Raw genomic sequence first — 21,077 nt, 5'->3', positions numbered from 1 at the left:
GCAACCCACCAACTTACACTCTTCACCGGAGAAGGAAACACTGGGGAAGGCCTCGCCTTCCGATCCTTAAGCCACGCCCAACATGGAAGCTCCACGTCTTCCCATTGGCCGAGGAAAGCGGACTTCCACGCACCCTCCCGGCGGGCCCGGCTATAGGCGGAGAGGCAGCGAGAGGCGGGACCTAGAGGGCCGCGCCCCTCAGTGCTGCGGCTTCGGTCCCGTGGTTCTTTGTACGCTACTCGTTCACCAAAGGAGAGCTGGGTTCGCCGAGAGGCGCCGGGGGTCCCGAGAGTTGCTCTCCCTAGAAGTGGCTTAATCCTCCCTCACACCCGAGCCCCATCCCTGCCAAGCTGCGCCCCCGCAACCCCGCCCTAACCCATCCCGGCTCTGTCAAGTTAAGATTCGTGAAAACTACAACTCCCGGCGCGCATGGCGCCGAGATCTGCCTTCCACGAATCAGGTGGCTGGGGTCAGGTGACAGCCGACCCGCCCTCACACAAAGTCTAGCCGGCCAGGGGAAGCTGGCACATTCCGGAGCAGCATCTGCCCGAGATTCCTGCTTCCCGTGTGGCCGATCCCCCGAGCCTGGGAGGCTCCTAGGTGAGAGTCGGTGCGGCCCGGACGGCCTCCCTTCATTTCCCAGGCGAACCCCTTGGGGCCCAGAGACTGGCACAGCACGTCGGTGGTGCAACCCGCCGCGGACCCAGCCCCTCCTGGCCGCACCTGGGTCCCATCCCCTGTCACCAGTCTTGACCTCGCCACACCAGACGGCCCCCAGGTTGAAGGGCCCGGGAGGGAGAAAGAGGGAGGTAGTGAGGGCAGGCAGTGACACCAGGCTGCCGGGTGGCGTTGGTGTCTCTACCCCAGTGCAGTTGCAAACCCCCTCCCTGATTCCTACTCAGTTGCCCCGGAATCTGGGTTGGGGAGTTTGCATTGCTTTGCAGAGGGGAGACGCTGAGAGGACCTTTACAGGAGCTCCTATATTGACTGCTGATTGCTGGGCTCAGAGGAGCTGGGCAGGACCAGACCTCACCCTGCCCTCCTGGGTTTTCAGACTGGAGGAAGTGAGAACTCCGGGGCCCTGCCTTTTTCAATAACATAGAGGAAAATCACCTATGCTTTATGAGAGCTAGCTAGTGTCCTAGGCAACAGAAATAGCCACTTGATATCGTTTCTAAACCTTTTTATACCTACCAACTCCTTCTCATGAAATTTTAATACCACTGATAAACTCTGTATTTGCTTATGTACTGTGGCCCTTTGGAGGGTCACGATCCTTATAATATTTAAGTTTTTTCATTCCCCCTCTCCAAGAGTCAATTTTAGTCCCAGTTGAGAATTTATTTAAAACCTCATGGGTAATGATCCCATTCATTTTCCCATTAGGAAATTGAAGCTTGAGAAGATTAAGTAGTACCACGAGGTCACATAACTAATAAATGGGGGAGCCCAGGTTCAGACTATATCTGGGGCAAATATTCCTTGCCACTCTCTGTTGCCTCTCCAGAAGTGGGAAACCCAGGAAGTTCCAGTTTGTAGAACAGAGAACTCATACCTGGCAGAGAGGAGCTGCCACAGATGTTGCTCCTGGGAAGGGATCAAAGGGTGAGAGAGGTTTCTTGAAATGTGACATCTGAATGAAACCTGGATGATAGAATTTACACAGGGAGCCAAGCCTGGTGGTTCACACCTGTAATCCCAGTAGTTGGGGAGGCCAAGGCAAGAGGATTGCCACAGTCCAGGAGTTCAAGACCTCATCTCTACAATAAACAAATAAATAAAAATATCCAGGCATTTTGGCGCACACCTGTAGTCCCAGCTGCTTGGAAGGCTGAAGCAAAAGGATCACCTAAACCCAGCAGATCAAGGCTGCGGTAGCTGTGATCATGCCACTGCACTCCAGCCTGGGTGACAGAGTGAGACTGATTCAAAAAAAAAAAATTACACAGGGAGAAGAACATGCCAGACAGAGTCTATCAAAGGGAAATACTTCTGTCCTATCTTGCAGCTTTCACAAGCCACGAATTGTGTATAATTATCAATTTGAGTTCTTAACATTTTATTTTATTTTATTTTATTTATTATAGAGACGAGGTCTTGCCAAGTTGCCTGGGCGGGTCTCAAACCCACGGACTCAGGCAATCCTCTCGCCTCAGCCTCCCAAAGTGCTGGGATTACAGGCTGAGCCACTAAGCCCGGCCAAGTTCTTAACATTTTAATTGACTTATCTCTCAAAGTCCATCTCCCCTGACTATTTCTTCCAGCTTTCTCAGTCTTTGAGGCTAGGGGACTTTTGCTGACCAAGTCTTGTCTTGGAGTTTGAGGAGCTAGTTAGACCTGATTCTGCATCTGATTTCCAAAGGAAAACCCAGACTCTTCTCGGAGGAGTTAAATGAATCCTGAACTTGAGGGCACAGGGCAGACATGAGGGGCAGAGAGCAGCAGGGTTGAGAGTGAGGCCTGTGGTCACTCCATATATACAAGAGGGTAATTCCTCCAAGGTCAGGGGATGGGGGCGAGGGGACAGAGAATGCAGGATCCAGTACCCAGAGCCTGACCCCCAGAGGAAGCCAGAGAGTGAGGGATCAGTACTAGCAGGTAGGAGTGATCCTGGGACGGGACCTTAAGGAATCAGGCAAGATATACAGCAGGCAGAGAGGCCCCTGGAGGAGTATGGGCAGGCAGATGTTAGACAGGCTGGAGCAGTCAGGGAGACACCTTGAGGAGTATGGAAGGGAGGCATTAGGAGGCTCCTGGACGCCTTGGGGAAACTGAAACCAGTGTGGGAGCAAGCATGTTACCACAAGGACCTCATCCAGCTCTCCCCACAATTTTCAGGAACCCCCAGAGGTTGTGAGGGGTAAAAGAGCCTGAGCATTATACACTGAGGCAACATGTCGAAATCAAGTTATAGAAATCCACACTGATCTGCCCCATCTTGACCCATGGTTCACCTATTGTGTACTGAAGTTATGGAACTCGGCACTAAACCAATGAGCTGCTCCAGGTCTCTTCCCTCCGTCAGTCACCGTTGTGAGCGATCCTAGCCAGTCCTGGAAAGGTGGCACTTGTCAAATGAAAAAGTCTTCATCAAGGGTCAGATGGTGTCATTAGCCATTGGACTCTTATCCCAGGACAGGAAATGAAATTAAGTTTGCTAAAAATTAATTTTTTTTAGGTTCACATAGTCAAGTATCTGACCACTGTTTTAATAACTTTGGGAGAAAAAGAACCTCAAGTCAGTAAACCTGCATTCTTTCTGTCTGTCAAGTTGCAAAAAGCAGGCCAGGCTCGGTGGCTCAGCCTGTAATCCCAGCACTTTGGGAGGCTGAGGCAAGTGGATTGCCTGAGCCCACAGGTTCAAGACCCACCTGGGCAACTTGGCGAGACCTCATCACTACAATAAATAAAAAATTAGCTGGATGTGGTAGCACGTACCTATAGTTCCAGCTACTTGGAAGGCTGAGGTGGAAGGTTCGCCAGAGCCCAGCAGGGCAAGGCTGTGGTGGCTGGGACCATGCCACTGCACTCCAGTCTGGGTGACAGAGTGAGACTCCTACTCAAAAAAAAAGTTGCAAAAAGCAGTTAAGGAGGGAAAAATTGAGGTCTTTGTTCACTTCCCCCTGGTTAGACTTGAAACAACCCATTTGGCTGCTCTGAGTTCATGTCTTCATATGCCAAAGAATGATAAGTCCTCTCTGGATTTCCTGCTCCATGGTTGTGATGCAGAGCCCATGAGGTCAGATGTGTGACGTGAAAGTCCTTTATAAGCTGTCCCCTGCCATGTCTCCAGATAGCACATTGTCCACCTAGAGCTGAGCTGATTCAACCTCAGTGAGAATTTCTCTCTTGTTTTTGGTTTTTCTTCCTAGTTCTGAGAAACTGGAGAACATGGTAAAGAATTGGCTGATTATTTTGGTCCTTTTTCCCCTGAAGCTCATAGAGAAATGTGGTAAGTTTAGAAATGAGCCATCAACTGTAAAGAGGGAAGGAGTGATGATAGGAATGAGTAGACTAACTGGTTTGTTGCCAAGGGTCTAGTGCAATCCAGACCACGTGTGTCTGCCCATTGGCCAGGTGGCCACTGGGGTTGTGGAGCAGACCCAAATCTGGGGTCCAGGAATTTTACAAAGAGCCAGATGGTTTCACAAATCATTGGCCTTCTGCCTTGGGGGTCCCTGTCACCTTTTCTATATTACCAAAATCAAGCAAGTTGGTTCTTAAAGCCAGACTAAGCACCTGACTCTCAAAGTCACACCGTGGAGCCTCAACAGTCTGGAATGTCTTAAAGAATGGTTTATGCCCTTGCCCTGTAAACCTAGCAGAAAGAGTATTGGGACCTGGGAGACACTGGGGACCCAGATGAAGTGACTGACCTGTCATACCTGATTCTGCCAGGCTCAGACACCTGGAGAGACTGCCCAGCATCTTCTTGTAAGACAAGAAAACCTTTCCGTTAGGGAGGGGCTGAGGAGCAGGGTACAGCAAGTCTAGGGACCAGACAGAACACAGGCTGGTATCAGAGTTTACACATCCTTGTGGGAGGACTGACCTACAGAGCAGGCCCCTTCAAGGCCCACGTCACTTGTAACTTTAGCAATTCACCCACTGCCCAAAACATTTCTGGAATTCCTTCCACAAAGAACTGTGTTTAACACTCCAAGGAGGCCGGGCCATTAATTTCATCCTCAGCTTGGCTGTTGTCAAAAATCAAATGCATCTTAAAATCTTTGACTAAAGCTTTCAAGTGAAGCTCGTACAAACAATATAAATCCCACAGAAGTTTCCCAGGAGCAGAGCACCATGACAGTTATCTGTCTTCTTGAATCTCTAAAGACATGGTGATCATCTGACCTCTTTTAGGTTTGTTAAACAATTGGTTATGTTCCTTTGTAGTCGCACCTTGTAGATAAGCAATTTCTAGGAAAGAAAAGGTCCTTCAGACTGTGGAGCCCAGTGTTTCTCAATACTGATACCAGAGCCCCGCCCCAGCACTGCTAAATCATAGACTCTGGGACTAAGGCCAAGGATTTATCGGGGTAGGGGGTTTGTACAGGTGTGCACTCATGTGCACACTTAACACCTCATTAGTCATGCTGATGCAGTCTGGGGGATGGGGAACAAAAACAAAAAAGAAAATCCAGCCACCACCACTTCAATTATACAGAGGGGAAACTGAGGCCCAGAGAGGGTAGTAGGCTTCCTCAAAGTCACACAGCTATAAAATAACAAAGCTGAGGGCTGTATAGGATCCCTGCTGCATTACATCACTGTGCATCCTTTCCTGAATGTTCTTAGAAGAGAATCGTGGAGGCTACCATAAAATCAAGTAACTGGAACTGGATTTCCAACTCACTCTGCTGTGCCTTTCTACTCTGTGCTTTTGGGAGTGAATATTGAGGACCATAGATGAGATGAGAAGCCAGAGACAAAAGACTCTTCAGACAAAAGTCTTTTGTCTCTGACTTCTCTGGGTGGAACTTTGAGGCAGCCTAGTGGCATGAATCTCGGCTTGGACTAGACAGGCCCAGGTTTGACTCCTGCCTCTACCATTTTCGAGCTATGTGGCCAAGGCACCTTTCCTCTTAGAATTCTCAGTTTCCTTACACCTAAAATAGGAAGAACAGTGCCTATGTCTCACTGTTGTAAATAATTAGAAAATGGGCTGGCATGGGGCGGGTACAGAGTAGGAGAGGTACCTCTAAGTATTTGTTTAAGAAACCAGACTCTCTCTGGAGGAAACTTGGCATGGTCTCATTACAACTCGTTTGGTAATCCCGGTATTATGCATAAAGCCTCCTACCCCAGCTCAAACTTTAAAACGTGCTTTCCCAGGATATGATGCCAGCTTCCTATCCGCCTCCCATCTTGGGCTAAACATGTCCTACAGTTATTACATGATGATCCTAATAATAATCAACAATTATTTAGCACTCAGGCCACTCAAAGTGTGTTATAAATATGACTGCATTTTATCTTCACAGTGACCCTTGGAGATAGGTCTTGTTATCCTCCTATTTTACAAGTGAGGAAATGGAGACTCAGAAAGGTTAAGCACCTTACCCATCATGGTCATATAGCCAGGAAGTGTCAGAGCTAGATAGGAACTGTGACTACAGAGTTCAATATCTCTGCTGCTGAGCACTGATGCCTTCTGTGGTGCTACATGTGTGGGAAGTCAATGTTTTCTGATCTGGTTCTTTGAGAGTTCACAATCTCCTCTCAAAGTGCAAAGACTGGAAGAGCTAGGGTCCAGTGGATCTCCCACTCACCTTGACCACCGTCCAGCAGAGCCCTAGGGACCCAGAGGTGCAGGCATCTGCCTGGCATCACAGCCAGTATCCTGTCCTGAGGAGCAGCTGATTCTGGGACTTGCTTATCTGGCATAGTCCTCAGCTCTGGGTGAAACTGAGCAGGCAGTGGCAGGAAGTCCTGCACTGCCCCCGCTGTGCAAGCCCAGAACAAAGCCTCAGAATGCCCTCAGAGCAGCAAGCAAGAAAAAGAAGGGCAGAGTTGCCCAAGCTGCCTCGGGGCCCTGAGGCTCCACAGAAAGGATGAACTGTCTTCCGCTGCTCTGAGAAGCTAGATCTCTGCAAGGGCCAGGGTGGAGATATCCTGCTCTGAGTGGCCCAGCCAAGCAATGAGGAAACTGGGAGTCTCAGCCTGGGGATCTGCCGACTCGACTCAGGACGGAGCTTCCATGTGCATTCACACGTGCAGGGCTAGTATGGAGAAGGCAGCTCAGACAGGTCTGAGAGGCCCCAGGTAGCAGAGCGGGGCCCAGGAGACCAAGTGTTGGGCTGGCCAAGTACCCTGGAGATGAGGTGACTATCTCTGGAGGAATCCAGGCAGAGGAAGAGAAACTACCTGGTAGGAGTTTTGAGAGGGGGATCGGGGGTTGAATTAGGTAACTTTAAGTTCCCTTCCAACCCAGACATCTAAAAGCCCAGATCTTAATTCTTCAGTTTCTGCTTTTGAGGGATATAGGTAGAGGGAGACTTGGGGCCTGTGGCAACGACCCCCTTCATCAGTTGGGCGCCTGCTTCCCCAGTCCAGCCAAGCTTCACAGTCACAACCTCTAGGCTGTACATAACCCTGAAGGCCTATCATGGCCATGGGTGCTGTATGACCATGAAGTCTGAGGGGCAGGGAAGGTGAGATGGGAAGGTGTGGCACAGGCTTTCAGCACACCTGGGATGGGGGTGGGGTTGTGGATGCCCAAAGAATGCAGGAAGCGCTCAAAGAGAGCCTCACTCAGTCTTGTTCTGTGACCGAGGTACTCTGGGGTATTTGACCTCCCAAGATGGATTTCTAAGACCCAGACCTGCTTTCTCCTTCATCCAGGGAACCTATTTGTTGACTTTAACTTGAGTTTACACCTAAATGCCAAGAAGCAATTCCTGAGCATGAAGCAATGTATATTGTTCACTCTTCCTCTTCCTGTCTCCAGCATATTTGTCAGTAAGTGGGTTAAGCTTGGTTAGTAGGGGGGCCCAAAGTATTGTTCAGAAACTTGTTAGCTGGGCCCCTTGTGTCTCTCTGGACAGCTCTTCAGGGCCATTCTAGCTCCATGAACAGAGGAGACCCTGCGCTTTCCATCTGAAGAAGTGGTTCGAGTCTGCCTTTTACAATCCCAGAACACAGTTTGAATTCCTTTGTGGTACTTTTTGGGCTTCATGGTTCTCAGTCTTACTCTGAGCAACTCAGCTGCAGACCCTCAGAGCCTGTCTGTGCAGGGCGGGGAGGAAGCTACAGTGTTTTCTTCTCGGGCCTGTGTTTTCCTCTGTCTCTGTCTGGCAACAGATGGGGGGAAAGCCTGATGAGAGCCCAGGTTTCCAGTCCCATCACGAAATAGGGGTCATCAGTGAGACAGAACTCATGAGTTTAGACATCAGGGGACTGCAGGTCTGAGCTCTCTGACCTGCTGCTTCATGTCATTGATTTGGGTCCTTCCAGAGTCGACCTTCAGCCTCACTGTCCCTCCCGTTGTGAAACTGGAAAATGGCAGCTCAACTAACGTCAGTATTGCCCTGCGGTAAGTTCCCAGGCCCGGAGCTGTCCTTAGCCTTACTCGGACCCCATGGCTGGATCAGGGCTGACTCCTGGCTCAGTCCATATTTCAAATGTGATACTCTTGCCTCTCCATTGCCTCTCTACTGTAAGACAAGCCATAGAAAGAGAAGTGGTGCTACCCCCAAGCTGCAGAGTGGGGTCCCAAAGTCTGACCCTCATGCTGAATCCTTGCTTCCACTGGGAGGAAGTGGAAGAGGTGCTTCTCCCAGAGACATGGGTTCTTTACCCAGGTAGGAATAGTCTTGAGTGACTGGCAGTTGATGCCAGACTTCAAATTGTCCTTTCTGTGACTAAATATTGGAAGAGAGCACTGAAGATCAAGGGGCAAAGAGCTGAGCTATTGATCAGCGTTTCTGAGGCTGCTTCCAAAAGCAGAAATGACCACATCATGGACCCCATTCATGCAATACTCATGCTTGGCCTGATCTGAGAGTCTCACTTGTTGACGTCTGCTAGTGCAGGCATGAGTGTCCCGACTAAGCCAAGAGACTGCCTCTTTCTTCTCTACCCCTAGCTGCTGTGTCCTGCCCTTGTCTCCCAGCCAGAAGGGTTCCCTGAGAGGAATATCCAGAACCCTGTCCTTTTCTCGCCTTTCCTCGCTTCTCCTGGGAGGTCAGATCTCACACCAAAGCTTTGGCTTCAAGTCTCCCAGCAGCCTTCCATTCCCAGCTCCTGCCAACTCTGCACATGGATGCCTTGTAAATCATCCAAGTCGTCCTCTCACCACAATTCTCCCCTCTCCAGAAACCTTGAGTGGCTGCCACTGCCTTCCAAATTAACTCCAGGCCTCTAAGCCCAGAGTTGAGACCCTGATAGGCTGCTCCCAGCCAGCATGTCTACCTTATCCAGTCAAACACATCTCCCGGCTTTTCAGGGATACGTTGCTCTCTCCTCATGCCCTTCAGTGAGGTTCTGACCCTCACGCAAAGCCCTCTGCTCCAACCTGACCCCTTCCCCCCACCATAGCAGGGAACCAGTCCTGTCTGCCTCCAGATGTCTTGTTTGTCACTCATAGCCAGTTTGCCACATTCTCTGTTCTTACCCTACCCTCTAGGGAGATGGAGATCCAGGCTCCTGATGAAGTTAGGAGAACCCAAGGAGAGGGTTCTGTCTCTCTACCCCTCGGGGTTGAGCACACAGCATTTCCTAACCCTAATTGCTTGAGATCTGGAAGCCTAGCATGAAATCCAGAGGGTTGGTTGAGATCTCATGGTGTCCAGCATTTCCATGATAATGAGACTCTTTCTTCTCCAGGCAACCACTAAATGCAACCTTGGTGATCACTTTCGAAGTCACATTTCATTCCAAAAATATTACTATCCTTGAGCTCCCCAATGAAGTAAGTAACAAATCTTACCTGATGGGTAGGGAAATACTAGGTAACAAAACACATTTTAATTCAAAGCTTGTGGAACTAGATCCCCTGGGCTACCCACTTTCTGTCATTCTAGAAATCTAAGATTTTGGCTTTTTTGTTCTCTCTGGAGATGAGCATTGCATGCCCTGCATATGGAATTAAGAAGGTGATGGCAAGAAACCTGAGGCACAAGTAGTTCTGAGAAGGTAGAAGAAGATGGCTTTCTAAGGGCTGCTCAAAGGGCTTTCAAGGACCAGTAGCTTGGCCTGGCATGGTGGCTGATGCCTGTAATCCCAGCACTTCGGAATGCTGTGGTGGGATTGCTTCAGACCAGCCTAGGCCACATAGTGAGACCTCATCTCTACAAAATGTTATCAGGGTGTGGTGGCAAGTACCTGTAGCCCCAGCTACTTGGGAGGCTGAGAGGCAGGAGGATCACCTAAACCCGCAGGTCAAGGCTGCAGTAAATCATGATTTTGCCACTGCACTCCAGCCTGGGCCACAGAGTGAGACACCCCTCAAAAAAAAAAAAAAGGATGAGCAGCAGAGACCTTGCTTAATAACATTTTAGAAATACAGAATCCCAGGCCCCACCCCAGACCTACAGATTCCAAGTCTGCATGCTAGCAAGATCCCAGACGATTAGGGTCACGTTAAAGTTTGTGAAGTACTATTCAGAGACACCATCAGTTGGGTGCCATTTCCAAAAACCAGTGCCAGAGGCCATGTGGTCCAACAGTGATCATTATTTATAGCTCCATGCATCTATCTATCTGTAGTCCCCTCCTTCCACCTTAGCAAGGATTTGAGCTGTTACCATTCAACTGGATTAAAGAAACATAGAGAAGGCTGTAGCTTTGAGAGTAATTAAAGGTTTAAAAGGCAAACAAGACAAATGCAAGTCAGAACGAATAACTTGTAGAGCTCTGCACAGCATGGTGCCTAGAGTTAATAATCATGTATTGTATACTTGCAGATTGCTAAGAGATGAGACCTTAAATGCTCCTCGCACCTGCAGTCCTAGCTATTCATATTCCTGCCACAAAAAAATGATAAGTTCATGAGATGATGGATGTAGTTAATTAGCTTGATTTAATCATCTCACAATGCATGCATATATCAAAGTATCATGTTGTACTCTGTAAATATATACAATTTTTGTTTGCCAATTATACCTCAGTAATGCTGGCAGGGGTTGAGGGATGGAGGGAGGTGAATGCAGGGGTAAAATCAACAACCATGAGACATGTTGTGAGCACATAATGAGGCCCTGGGTGATTGTACAAATGGGATGCAAATCAGCTCTGAGTCCCCTAGCAAGCAAACAGGAGTGAAACATGATCAGTCTTAAGCATTTTGAAATCTGTGATCTGAAAAACACAGCGTTGCTGGGTGCAGTGACATATGTACATAGTCTCAGCTACTCAGGAGGCTGAGGCAGGAGGATCACTTGAGCCCAGGAGATCTAGGCTGTAGTGTGCTATGCCGATCAGGTGTCCACACTAAGTTCATCAGTAATATGATGAACTCTCAGCTGCAGGGGACCACCAGGTTGGAAACAGAGCAGGTCAAAACTCTCATGCTGATCAGTTGTGAGATCACGCCTGTGAACAGCCACTGCATTCCAGCCTGGGCAACATGAAAAGACCCCATCTCTGAAAAACATAAAAATGAAATAAATGTTTTTTTTTAAATTACAGCAGTTCTGAGAGGGGTTTCAGAGTATCTAGCTAAAAGAGGCTAGAGTGGAAGGTGGCTCTCATCCCCTGGTGAGCACCTTACCTTGTTAGATGGCCTCATTTCCCACAACTCCCCTTCCTGCCCCGGGCTATGAGGCCAGCACACAGGGCAAGGAAAGTCCCAGGGCAAGGAAAGCTGTTGATTCCAACAGCACAGGCCTCTGATCCTCAGATCAAATTTAGGCTTTCAGAGGAACAGACACTGATCTCCTAGTTTAGAGCCAAACATCTAAGTGAAAATGTCATTGTTTAAAAATCAGTGAAAGGCAAACATAATGTTAACCAAAGGAGCCTGGCCAATATAAGCTGAATATAAATAAGTACAAACTCAGACAAAGGGAATCCTTGGTGTCAGTCAGGGTTGCAGTTACCCTCAGGACCAGGAGAGGCTAGAGGGAGCAAAAGGGTTTCAGAGGACTTGTGAATGTTTTATTTCTTGCTCTGGGAGCTGGAAGCATTTGGTCTGTAGACATATCGTTAAGCTGTGAGGTTTGTACTTTTCAGCATGTATGTTCAATTTTTTTAAAAAATGTAGGCCAGGCTCAGTGGCTTATGCTTATAATCCCAGAACTTTCAGAGGCCAAGGCAGGAGAATTGCTTGAGGCCAGGAGTTCGAAACCAGCCTGGGCAACATAGTGAGACCTCATTTCTTTGAAAATTTTTCAAAATTAGCCAAGCTTGGTGGTACATACCTGTAGTCCCAGCTTTTCAGGAGACTGAGGTGGGAGGATCACTTGAGGCCAGGAGGTCAAGGCTGCAGTGAGCCATGATTGTTCAACTAAACTCCAGCCTGGGTGACAGAGGAGGACCCTATTAAAAATAATAACATTTTTTTAAAAGTTAACAGTGGAAATCAGACCATTTGTGTAAGATGACCTTCTTGGGCACCAACCACTTTTTCAGGCTCCTGCTTTTATGGCCCATTCCCACCCAGCTCTAACCACTCCTCCCTACTACCTGTGACACTGGAAGTCATTGATTAGTCAGGTGGTCTAGGAGCCTGGCCTGGGAGCCTTGGGTGAGGTACTTCGCACTGCCACAGCAGTTTTCTCATTTGTAGACTTAGGGTGACTAATGTCCTACTTGACAACCTTGCAAGGATCGAAAGCACTCACAAGTATAAAATGTCTAGGATTATTCCTGGCACATAGAAAGCACTTGGTAAAAGGTAGTGATTGTTATCATTTTATTCTGCTTTGTCAGTTGACTGATTTTCTCTTTGTCTAGTTCCAGAAGGGATTTAGTGGCTACTTACAAACATGCAAACAACATTTCAAGAAATATCTGTTCATAAGAAAAAGGGACCAGGTGTGGTGGCTCATCCCAGCATTTTGGGAAGCTAAGGCAGGAGGATTGCTGGAGCCCAGAAGTTTGAGACCAGCCTAGGCAACATAGTAAGACCTTGTCTCTACAAAATATCAAAGAAATTAGCAGGGTGCGATGGCACACAGCTGTAGTTCCAGCTATTCAGATGGCTGAAGCAGAAGGATCGCCTGAGCCCAGGAGGTTAAGACCGCAATGAGCCGTGATGGCACCACTACGCTCCTGCCTGGGTGACAGAGTGAGACCCTGACTCAAAAAAAAAAAAAAAAGAAAAGAAAAAGTGAGATGATAGGAAAATAAAAGAGCCAAGAGTAGTACATGAAGATGTAGCTTGTGAGGAGTGGACCATAAATTGGACTCTGGGCTTTGCAACAGCCACTTATACCATTTCAGTTGTTCTGCCAAAGCCCCTGACTTCTGATACCAGTATCAAAAAGGCAGCACTTCAAGGGTCCTCAATAAGAAGTTGCTGCAGCTGGGTTTGGTGGTGCATGACTATGGTCCCAGCTACTGGGAAGGCTAAGATGAGAGAATCACTTCAGCCCCGTTGACTGAGGCTGCAGTAAGCTAGGATCATGCCACTGCACTCCAGCCTGGGAAACAGAGCAAAACCTGTCTCTTTTTAAAAAAAAAGAGAGAGAGAAGAGGAAGAATCCACTGCAATCTAATGAGTTGGATCCTTACAGTACCTACAATATGGGTGGAGGACAGGACAGTATTATCCAGGGAGCAAAGAGGTTGGAGACAGGGGAGGCAGTGTGGTTCAGTAGGGATATGCTGCTTCCTGCTGCTCTGTAGAGTTTGAAAGTCTGGAGGAATGATAGAAACCAGATGCTGCAGGCTCTGAGTCCTTTTCCTTGGAGCAAAGCGTTCAACAAATATTGGGCAGAGACAAAGGTGAAAAAGCATTCTCCTTGCCAGGTATCTGGTATATGCTCCTCTTCTGTTTTGTCACTTGGCAGCCAGGCTGGGTACACCCTTTTGTGGATACTGAGGCGCCTAGTCATGGTGGAATTGCCGCTATGGTAAAGCAGCGGCAGAAAGCACGTATGGCTTGCTGTGGGCTAGGTTCCATACTGTGGGCTTCACAAATGTCCTGTCTTTCACGGCAGCCCCGGAAGGTGGACATTTCTGTTACAAATGCACAAACTGAGATCAGGCTGGGATAACTTGCCTGAGGTCACACAATGAGAGGAAGAGAGCCATCCCACCTTCCCTCAGAGATGGGGGTTGGGGGGCCTGAGGACAAGGCCATAGCTCTGCCTAGAAAGTGCGTAATCCCAGCACTTTGGGAGGCTGAGACGAGAGGATTGCCTGAGCTCAGGAGTTCGAGACCAGCCTGGGCAACTTAGTGACACCTCATCTCCACAATAAATCAAAAAATAAGCCAGGCATGGCAGTGCGTGCCTGTAGTTCCAGCTACTTGGAAGGCTGAGGCAGAAGGATCGCCTGGGCCCAGTAGGTCAAGGCTGGGGTGGCTGTGAGTGTGCCACTGAGCTCCAGCCTGGGTGACAGAGTGAGACTCCGACTCAAAAAAAAAAAAAAAAAAAAAGGCCAGGTATAGTGGTTTATGTCCATAGTCCCCAGCTACTTGGGAGGCTGAAGCAGAAGAGTTGCCTAAGTCCAGAAGTTGAGGCTGCAGTGAGCTGTGATAATGCCACTGAACACCAGCCTAGATGACAGTGAGACTCCAACTCAAAAAAAAAAAAAGTGTGATGCAACGATATACAAGGGTTCAAGTCGACTGTGGGCCCTGGGATTCTTCTTTGGCTAGGAAGCTCATGGACGGCAGGCTGTAAGCGATGTGTCCCTCGTTCCCTAGTGCATAGCCTGGAGCTAGACGCTTAGTGGGGCCCTCAGGAATGGCATGCCTTGGATCAAATTCAGTCTTCCTGACAGGTCGTGGTGCCTCCTGGAGTGAGAGAGTCCTCTTTTCAAGCGACGTCTCAAAATGTTGGACAAGTTACTGTTTATCTGCATGGAAATCATTCCAACCAGACTGGGTAGGCTGGCCTCAGGCCATGTGGGCCTTATGGGACAGGAAGGGAGGCAGGGCTGGCCACATGGGGTTTTCTTTGGAAACCCAGCCTCAGCCTCATCCCAGTCCCTAAATTCCTTTCTAGCCCAAGGATACGCTTTCTGGTGATCCGCAGCAATGCCATTAGCATTATAAACCAGGTGATTGGCTGGATCTACTTCCTGGCCTGGTCTATCTCCTTCTACCCTCAAGTGATCAAGAACTGGAGGCGGAAAAGGTAACCTGCTGAGCTTGATGTGCAGCTTCGCTCGGGGCTATAGGCAGCATGGGGTCAGACTTCCCGTCTTCTCTCTGCCTACCCCTTCAAGAAGGTTGTCCTGATGTGAAAGCTCTCTCTAAGAGCCTGGGGAAGACTTCCAGTGCTGGGCATTTGGTCCCATGCCCAGCTCAGCCCCTCCCTGCCCATGAATGTACAAAGTGGGACGTCTCAGTTAAGTGGAGAATGGACTGGAACATTGGGTGTAATGGCGGGGGTCTGCCCCGAATCTACTCTGCTCTCAGTCTGTCCAGCCCTGGGAGACTTAGGCGTCCACTCGCCTTAGAGATGAAGCAGCCCCATCTTGACTTGCACCTTGCTGCAGTGAGGACACAAACTCCTGCAGTCACCCTGGCCGTGCGGGCCTCTTAGGGGGATGCCAAGCAGAGAGCAGGGCAGAGAGGCCTGCAGACTTCGCTTTGGGGGCCAGGACTTGAGCAGAGAAACTTCAGGAGGGAGGGAAGGGAGAAGGGAACTGGCTCTCGTGAGGGCAGGGATTGGGTGACATCCACTGTGGTATCAGGAGGGACCTCAGGACAATGCTCTCCTTGAGGACTGAGCCCTCTTCCCCCGTGTACTAGGAGCTCTGTCCCTCCCATTCTCCATGGGCCTTACCTCCTGCCCTGCCTTGTCCCTTGCATCCCCCGCAGCGTCGTTGGTCTGAGCTTTGACTTCGTGGCCCTGAACCTGATGGGCTTTGTGGCCTACAGTGTGTTCAACGTCGGCCTCCTCTGGGTGCCCTACATCAAGGTATGGCCCTGCCCGCCCCCACAGGCCTGAGCCGCTTGATGGCCCCACTGCCCCTCCCCACTCAGCTTCTCCCACCCCCCAAACAGGAGCAGTTTCTATTCAAATATCCCAACGGAGTGAACCCCGTGGACAGCAATGACGTCTTCTTCAGCCTGCACGCGGTTGCACTCACGCTGGTGGTCATCATGCAATGCTGCCTGTATGAGGTGAGCACTCAGGCCTGGGCCTGGCCCCCCACAGCTGCCCTAGCCCACCCCCGCCACCCCTGCCTGCCATTTGACAGAAGATGCAGTGACCCTTGGAAAGGGAATAGTTGCGTTCATCAGCATCTACTCCCCAGGCCTGGATAACGGGACTAGATAATATGCCCAGCACAGGGAGTGCCCTGTGAGTCCAAGCCCTGAGGGCCCCCCCGCAAGTCTGGGGTGAAGGACACAGAGACAGTGATGAACTGCAAGCTGAGAGCCATTCAGCAGGGGGAGCACAGGCAGCTCATGGAGGCAGAGTGGAGGTCCTGAGCCCCGCCAGGGAGGGGGAGAGGGCATCAGGTAACCATCCAAGGATGAGTGACTTTTCCATGGCAAAGGAGGAGGTCAAGCAGGATCACTCCCTGTGCAGGGGACAGATGTGGAGGCCAAGGGGCATTTGAGAGGAATGTGAACAGATGAGTGCAGCCTGGGTTCAGGGGCCAGTGGAGGAGCAGGTCCCTGAGCCGTCAGGAGGGCCCCAAGTGGGTGCTGAGGAGCCTGGACTTGGCCTTGTCACTGGGGGCCAGCAGTGTCTCCGCAAGGAAGGGTACTGCTGGGGCCGTTTCAGGGAACCCCGATGATGACTTTGCCTTCCCTTCTCCCTCAGGGTCATCCCTTCACACGCTGTGCAAGGCCAGCCAGGGCTGTTTGGCCCCCACCTTTATGAATCTTCTAGGTTTTCTTAGCTGTGATGCTTGGGTGAAGGAGGCCCACACTGCAGCCGTGTCTGGGGAAAAGCAGGGGTGGGGGACAGAGTCCTGAGATCGTCAGGCTCCTCATGGATCATGGAAGGAGTCAGCGCCTGGGCTGGGGCCAGAGTGTGGAGGTAATGTCCCCAGCCCCTTTGCTACTGAGTGAGCTCTGAGGCATCCAGTTCTGCAAAGTGAGAACAAAGTGCGGACAGGAGCTGGAGAGTCCAAGATGGATGGACAGGAGACCCTGATAGGAAGAAGGCATGGCTGGTGCCGGGGACATGACCCCGAAGGCCTGACACCTTACCCGGCCCAGGCGTTGACTCTCTCCATGACCCAGGTGGAGCATAGTGATCTCGAATCTGTCTTCCACCCTGGCCTTCCCTGGGTCATGGCCCGAGGACAGGCCCCCCTCACACTGGCTTCTTCGAGGCTAGGGTCCAGCCTCACACTCCCCCTGCAGCCTGTCCCCCACCCCTCTTTCCAAGCCCACCCCCATCAAGGCCCTGCAGTAGCCTCAGTGCCCCATCCACACCCCTGCCCCCTCCTCTCGTCCACAGCGAGGCAACCAGCGTGTGTCATGGCCTGCCGTGGGCTTCCTGGTGCTCTCGTGGCTCTTTGCGTTCATCACCATGATTGTGGCTGCCGTCGGAGTGACCACATGGTTGCAGTTTCTCTTCTGTTTTTCCTACATCAAGCTGGCGGTCACGCTGGTCAAGTATTTTCCACAGGTACTTCCAGGGCCTGCCTGCATTCCATATGGCCGGTAGTATGAGGAATGGGGGGGACAGAGCCCAGCCCCACTCCCATGGGGCAGCTCCTGCCAGGGGGAGGAGACGAGGGTGGAAGGCCACGGTGGGAGCCAGGAGCACCGCAGGAGCAGGGCTGGCAGAAGGCCAGCCGGTACAGCTTCCTCGCTCTTCTGGAGCCAGAGTCACACAGGAAGTCAGTGGAAGCTCCTTGACTCCACGCTCCTCTCTCAGAATCAGGTGGTTCCCCTTCTCCACAGCCCAGTCTTTCTCTCATGACTCCAGTTCTGCCCCCACCACCTCCCCCTATGACTACAAGGAGATTCAGGGAGATTAGGTGGGAGAAGGGAGCCCACCACCACAGTCACCTCCTGTGCAGAGAGTCTTGGAGTCCCCAGCACCCTCCTGCGAGTGTTCAGCAAGTCCTGTTCAGATCCCAGGTCTTGGAGCCAAAGACATCTTGCCCCATAGCCAGAATGGCCTAACCCAGGGTTGCCTCTGAAGTAGCTGCCACCTGCAAACTTCCAGCATGGATCTAGGACCTCATGTAATTCACCCACTCCCCAGGGAGAAGCCCCCCTTTCAGGCTCCCTAGCCTTGGGAACCTTGTGTTCTAGGGCCTCATGAAGGGGAGCGTTTTGTCTGGGAAGTAGGACTGACCCTTAGGGTGGGCAGGATTTAATTCTGTGGACAAGGAGGTGGGGTATCCCAGGCCGGGCCAGCCTGCACACAGGCAGGGGTGGCAGAGCATGGGAGGTAGCAAGGGGATTTGCCTGGCCAAGCAATATTGAGAAGGTTGGAGCTGGGAAGGCAGAGCTAGGTCACAGGGGCCGTGGAGGGCTCTGAGTAGGTGAAGGTCTTAGGGGAAGTGGGACCTCAGTCCCTGAGGGTGGGAAGACGAGGAGTGGGGCAGGAAAGTCTAGGACGCAGGACCCCCAGTTGGAAATGTTTAGAATTATCCAGGACTGGAGGGGTGTAGCAGCCAGGATGGAAGAGGGTGAGAGAGGACAAAGACGGGAACCTGATAGGTGGCTGACTGGGAAAAGGCCACCAAAGAAGCCAAAACCTCCCACCCAGGTGGAAAGAAGGGAGGCCACAGCAGTCAGAGCACCCGGAGGGCACTCTGGCTTTGGAAGGAGGATGCAGGGCAGACAGCAGGATGAAGGGCGCATCCCAGCAACCCACCCACTCGACCCAGGGAGCCCCAGCCAGTGAGAGTTAACTCCATTCTACAGATGGAGAAACTGAGGCTAGGAGAACGCACCCACTTGCCCAGGGTAACACAGCTCCAATGACGGAGCAGGCATTCCACACCAGTAAGTCTGACCCCCAGTCCAGTTCTCTCAGCTCTCAGGGCTGAGTCTGGGGACAGCCTTCACTGGCCGTGAGAGGAATAATCAAAGCTGCTGGAAAATCAGGATAGAGCCTTGTCCCCAGGGAGAGCTGAAGAGAGTGGAGAAGGCAGCATCTGCCCCTCCCTCTGCTGGAGTGGTGAGGTGCAGAGTGGGAGAAGGGGGCTCTGCTTGCTGTACTTGCAGATGAGACCACCCCCCCAAGGGCCACCCAGGCTGTTCCTTTGAGGCTTGTCAGAGCCCAAAGGTCACTGTGCTTCTTGGAGCCAAGGCCTGAGCACACAAGTGGGAGGAATTCAAGCCGCTCTTGTTTGGAGTGGCAGTCACGAGGCAGCCGCCCAGCTCCCTCACTGCCTTCGTCTGTCTGTCTGTCTGGTCCAGGCCTACATGAACTTTCACTACAAAAGCACCGAGGGCTGGAGCATTGGCAACGTGCTCCTGGACTTCACTGGGGGCAGCTTCAGCCTCCTCCAGATGTTCCTCCAGTCCTACAACAATGGTGAGTCAGCCAGGGCTGCCTGCCACCCCATGGGCTGGAGCACAGGGTGGGACCGGGCTTCCCGGGACCCCCAGTCGGGGCTACCCCCCAGTCCACAGCCTGGGGATCCCAGCCAATCCCAGGCCCTAAGGAAAGACCCACCTCGGGGAATTTGTGACTGGAGGATTTGTGGTTTTCTGGGCAAATGGGGACCACAGCCCCACATGCCCCTCATGCCCAGCTGCTTCAGAGCTGCTGACCTAAAACCATCCCTGTCCCCTCTGGCTGCTACAGATCAGTGGACGCTGATCTTCGGAGACCCAACCAAGTTCGGACTCGGCATCTTCTCCATCTTCTTCGACATTGTCTTCTTCGTCCAGCACTTCTGTTTGTACAGAAAGAAACCAGGGTATGACCAGCTGAACTAGCACCCAGGGACCCCACGTAGACAGCCCCAGGCCTTGTACCCTGGTGGAAAAGGCCTCAACCAGCAAAAGCCAGAGGCGCAGTCTGGCTCTGGCGCACAGGGCTGGCTCAGTGTGTGGACAGAGAAGAAGCGCTCTGTTCCTCGGTGCCACGGGGCCCAGCGCCTTAAACTCCAGCGGCCTGCTTCCCCCCAGGCCGCTCTGGGCCTCTCCGCCAGGCATCTGGCCCGCCTTCATTTTGATGCCGCCGTCTCTCTTTTCTTTAAGGCTTCAGCCAGCATGCACAGGTTCTGGCCACCATCTGAGGCAGGGTTGGGCGCCAAGCTTGCAGCCGAAGGCCTTGCCCCAAACGACCAGTGTTTCTGGGAGCAGCATGCAGGGCTGACCTTGCAGCCAGGAGAACCAAGGGCACTTTGCTGCCACCGCTGTATTCCCAGAGACCAAGCAGCCAGGTGCTGTGGCCGATGGACTCAGAGGTGCTGGTGCTGGCGGCAGAGGGGCAAGGACTTTGGGGTGAGGCCGTGGCACGGGGTCCTTTCTCTGAAGGCTGCTTTCCTGACACTCATTCAATGTCCTCAGCCGCAGTAGCAGCTGGCCAGGCCATTCCTGAGCCCTGAGTACCCATTGATTGGCTCTGAATGGGGTTCATGTCCCATACCCTCTGGTCTTCGTCACAGTGAGATGATAATATGACCTCCTTTCGGATTTTTTGGAGGGATGTTTCGGAGATGACCTAGTCTCTTCTGCCCTCTCCTACCTCCACCCTCCCAGTCAGATAGGGCCCATCTGAGCAGCCCCAACTGCTCCTTACCCAGCATCTAGAGGGCAGGCAGTTCACACACATACTTGCTCTACCAGTCTGTGCCTTAGAGTCCTGTTTGACCTGCCAAATGGTGAACAGGGCTCCCCTGGAGGGGAGGGCAGGCCCCCTTTGCTCACCTTCCCCACATCCCTGAGATTCACCAGTTTCTTGAGACCACCTCACACAATCCTTATGGGCCCAACTCTGACCTCAAAGCTCCTTCCTTCCCACCCCAAGCTGCTGTGTTCTTCCTGTGTGGGAGGGGAGGGTCCTGGGATGTGCCTTGTACATGCTTTTTTTACTACAAGATCCATATGAGGGGCCTGTATCCTGAATTAAAACTTGTCTCTTTTCTGTACATTCTGAGCATTTGCTCGGTGCAGAAGGCAGGTGTGTTGGCCTTCAGAACCAGGTCCTTGGGGCCAAGGGAAACGGGCCTGCTCGCCTCATGTAAGGAAGCACATAGGGTCATGAAGTTCACTGGCCCCACACTTCACCAAGAGCCCTCTTGGGTAGTTGCCCAGGGCCAGGTAGGTCTCACAGGTACTGCATCTTTGCCGTTACCAGGGAGCGCTGCTCACACTGTGGATGTGAGGAGTTGGGTGTGGTGAGGATTACTGGGAATGGGGGCAGTGGGGGTCTTAGTCTCCAGATTCTTCCTCTCACCAGTTCTAACAGATAGCAGAAACCTTTGGGTGTTATTTCCCAAGAGTAGAGATTATAGCCTGACCAAGCCCACAGACCTGTTTTATTGAGGTCACCCAGTGATTTTTATAAAATGTTACTGGTGTGCCA

General features: G+C 51.5%; 1 protein-coding gene across 1 annotated transcript; it reads left to right on the top strand.

Annotated features, from left to right (window-relative positions):
• Positions 1 to 3,845: 3,845 nt before the first annotated feature.
• CTNS (cystinosin, lysosomal cystine transporter) lies at positions 3,846 to 20,133 on the top strand. The gene is made up of 11 exons (XM_008060750.2): positions 3,846 to 3,952; positions 7,957 to 8,035; positions 9,328 to 9,412; positions 14,392 to 14,495; positions 14,616 to 14,747; positions 15,437 to 15,536; positions 15,623 to 15,742; positions 17,037 to 17,207; positions 18,959 to 19,076; positions 19,350 to 19,464; positions 19,748 to 20,133. Exons 1-11 carry the CDS (start codon positions 3,892 to 3,894, stop codon positions 19,863 to 19,865), a joined length of 1,203 nt encoding a protein of 400 aa, XP_008058941.1. The 5' UTR covers positions 3,846 to 3,891; the 3' UTR covers positions 19,866 to 20,133.
• Positions 20,134 to 21,077: the final 944 nt, after the last annotated feature.

This window comes from Carlito syrichta, unplaced genomic scaffold, assembly GCF_000164805.1.
Source record: "Carlito syrichta isolate Samal-C Ts95f unplaced genomic scaffold, Tarsius_syrichta-2.0.1 Scaffold304713, whole genome shotgun sequence".
NCBI lineage: Eukaryota > Metazoa > Chordata > Mammalia > Primates > Tarsiidae > Carlito > Carlito syrichta.
This window is presented reverse-complemented; position numbering and strand designations above follow the sequence as displayed.

Coding starts and splice junctions, on each gene's coding strand:
- CTNS (XM_008060750.2), top strand. CDS start 3,892: ATGGTAAAGAATTGGCTGATTATTTTGGTCCTTTTTCCCCTGAAGCTC. Junction 15,537..15,622: donor TCTGGGTGCCCTACATCAAG/GTATGGCCCTGC, acceptor CCCCCCAAACAG/GAGCAGTTTCTATTCAAATA. Junction 19,077..19,349: donor CCTCCAGTCCTACAACAATG/GTGAGTCAGCCA, acceptor TGGCTGCTACAG/ATCAGTGGACGCTGATCTTC.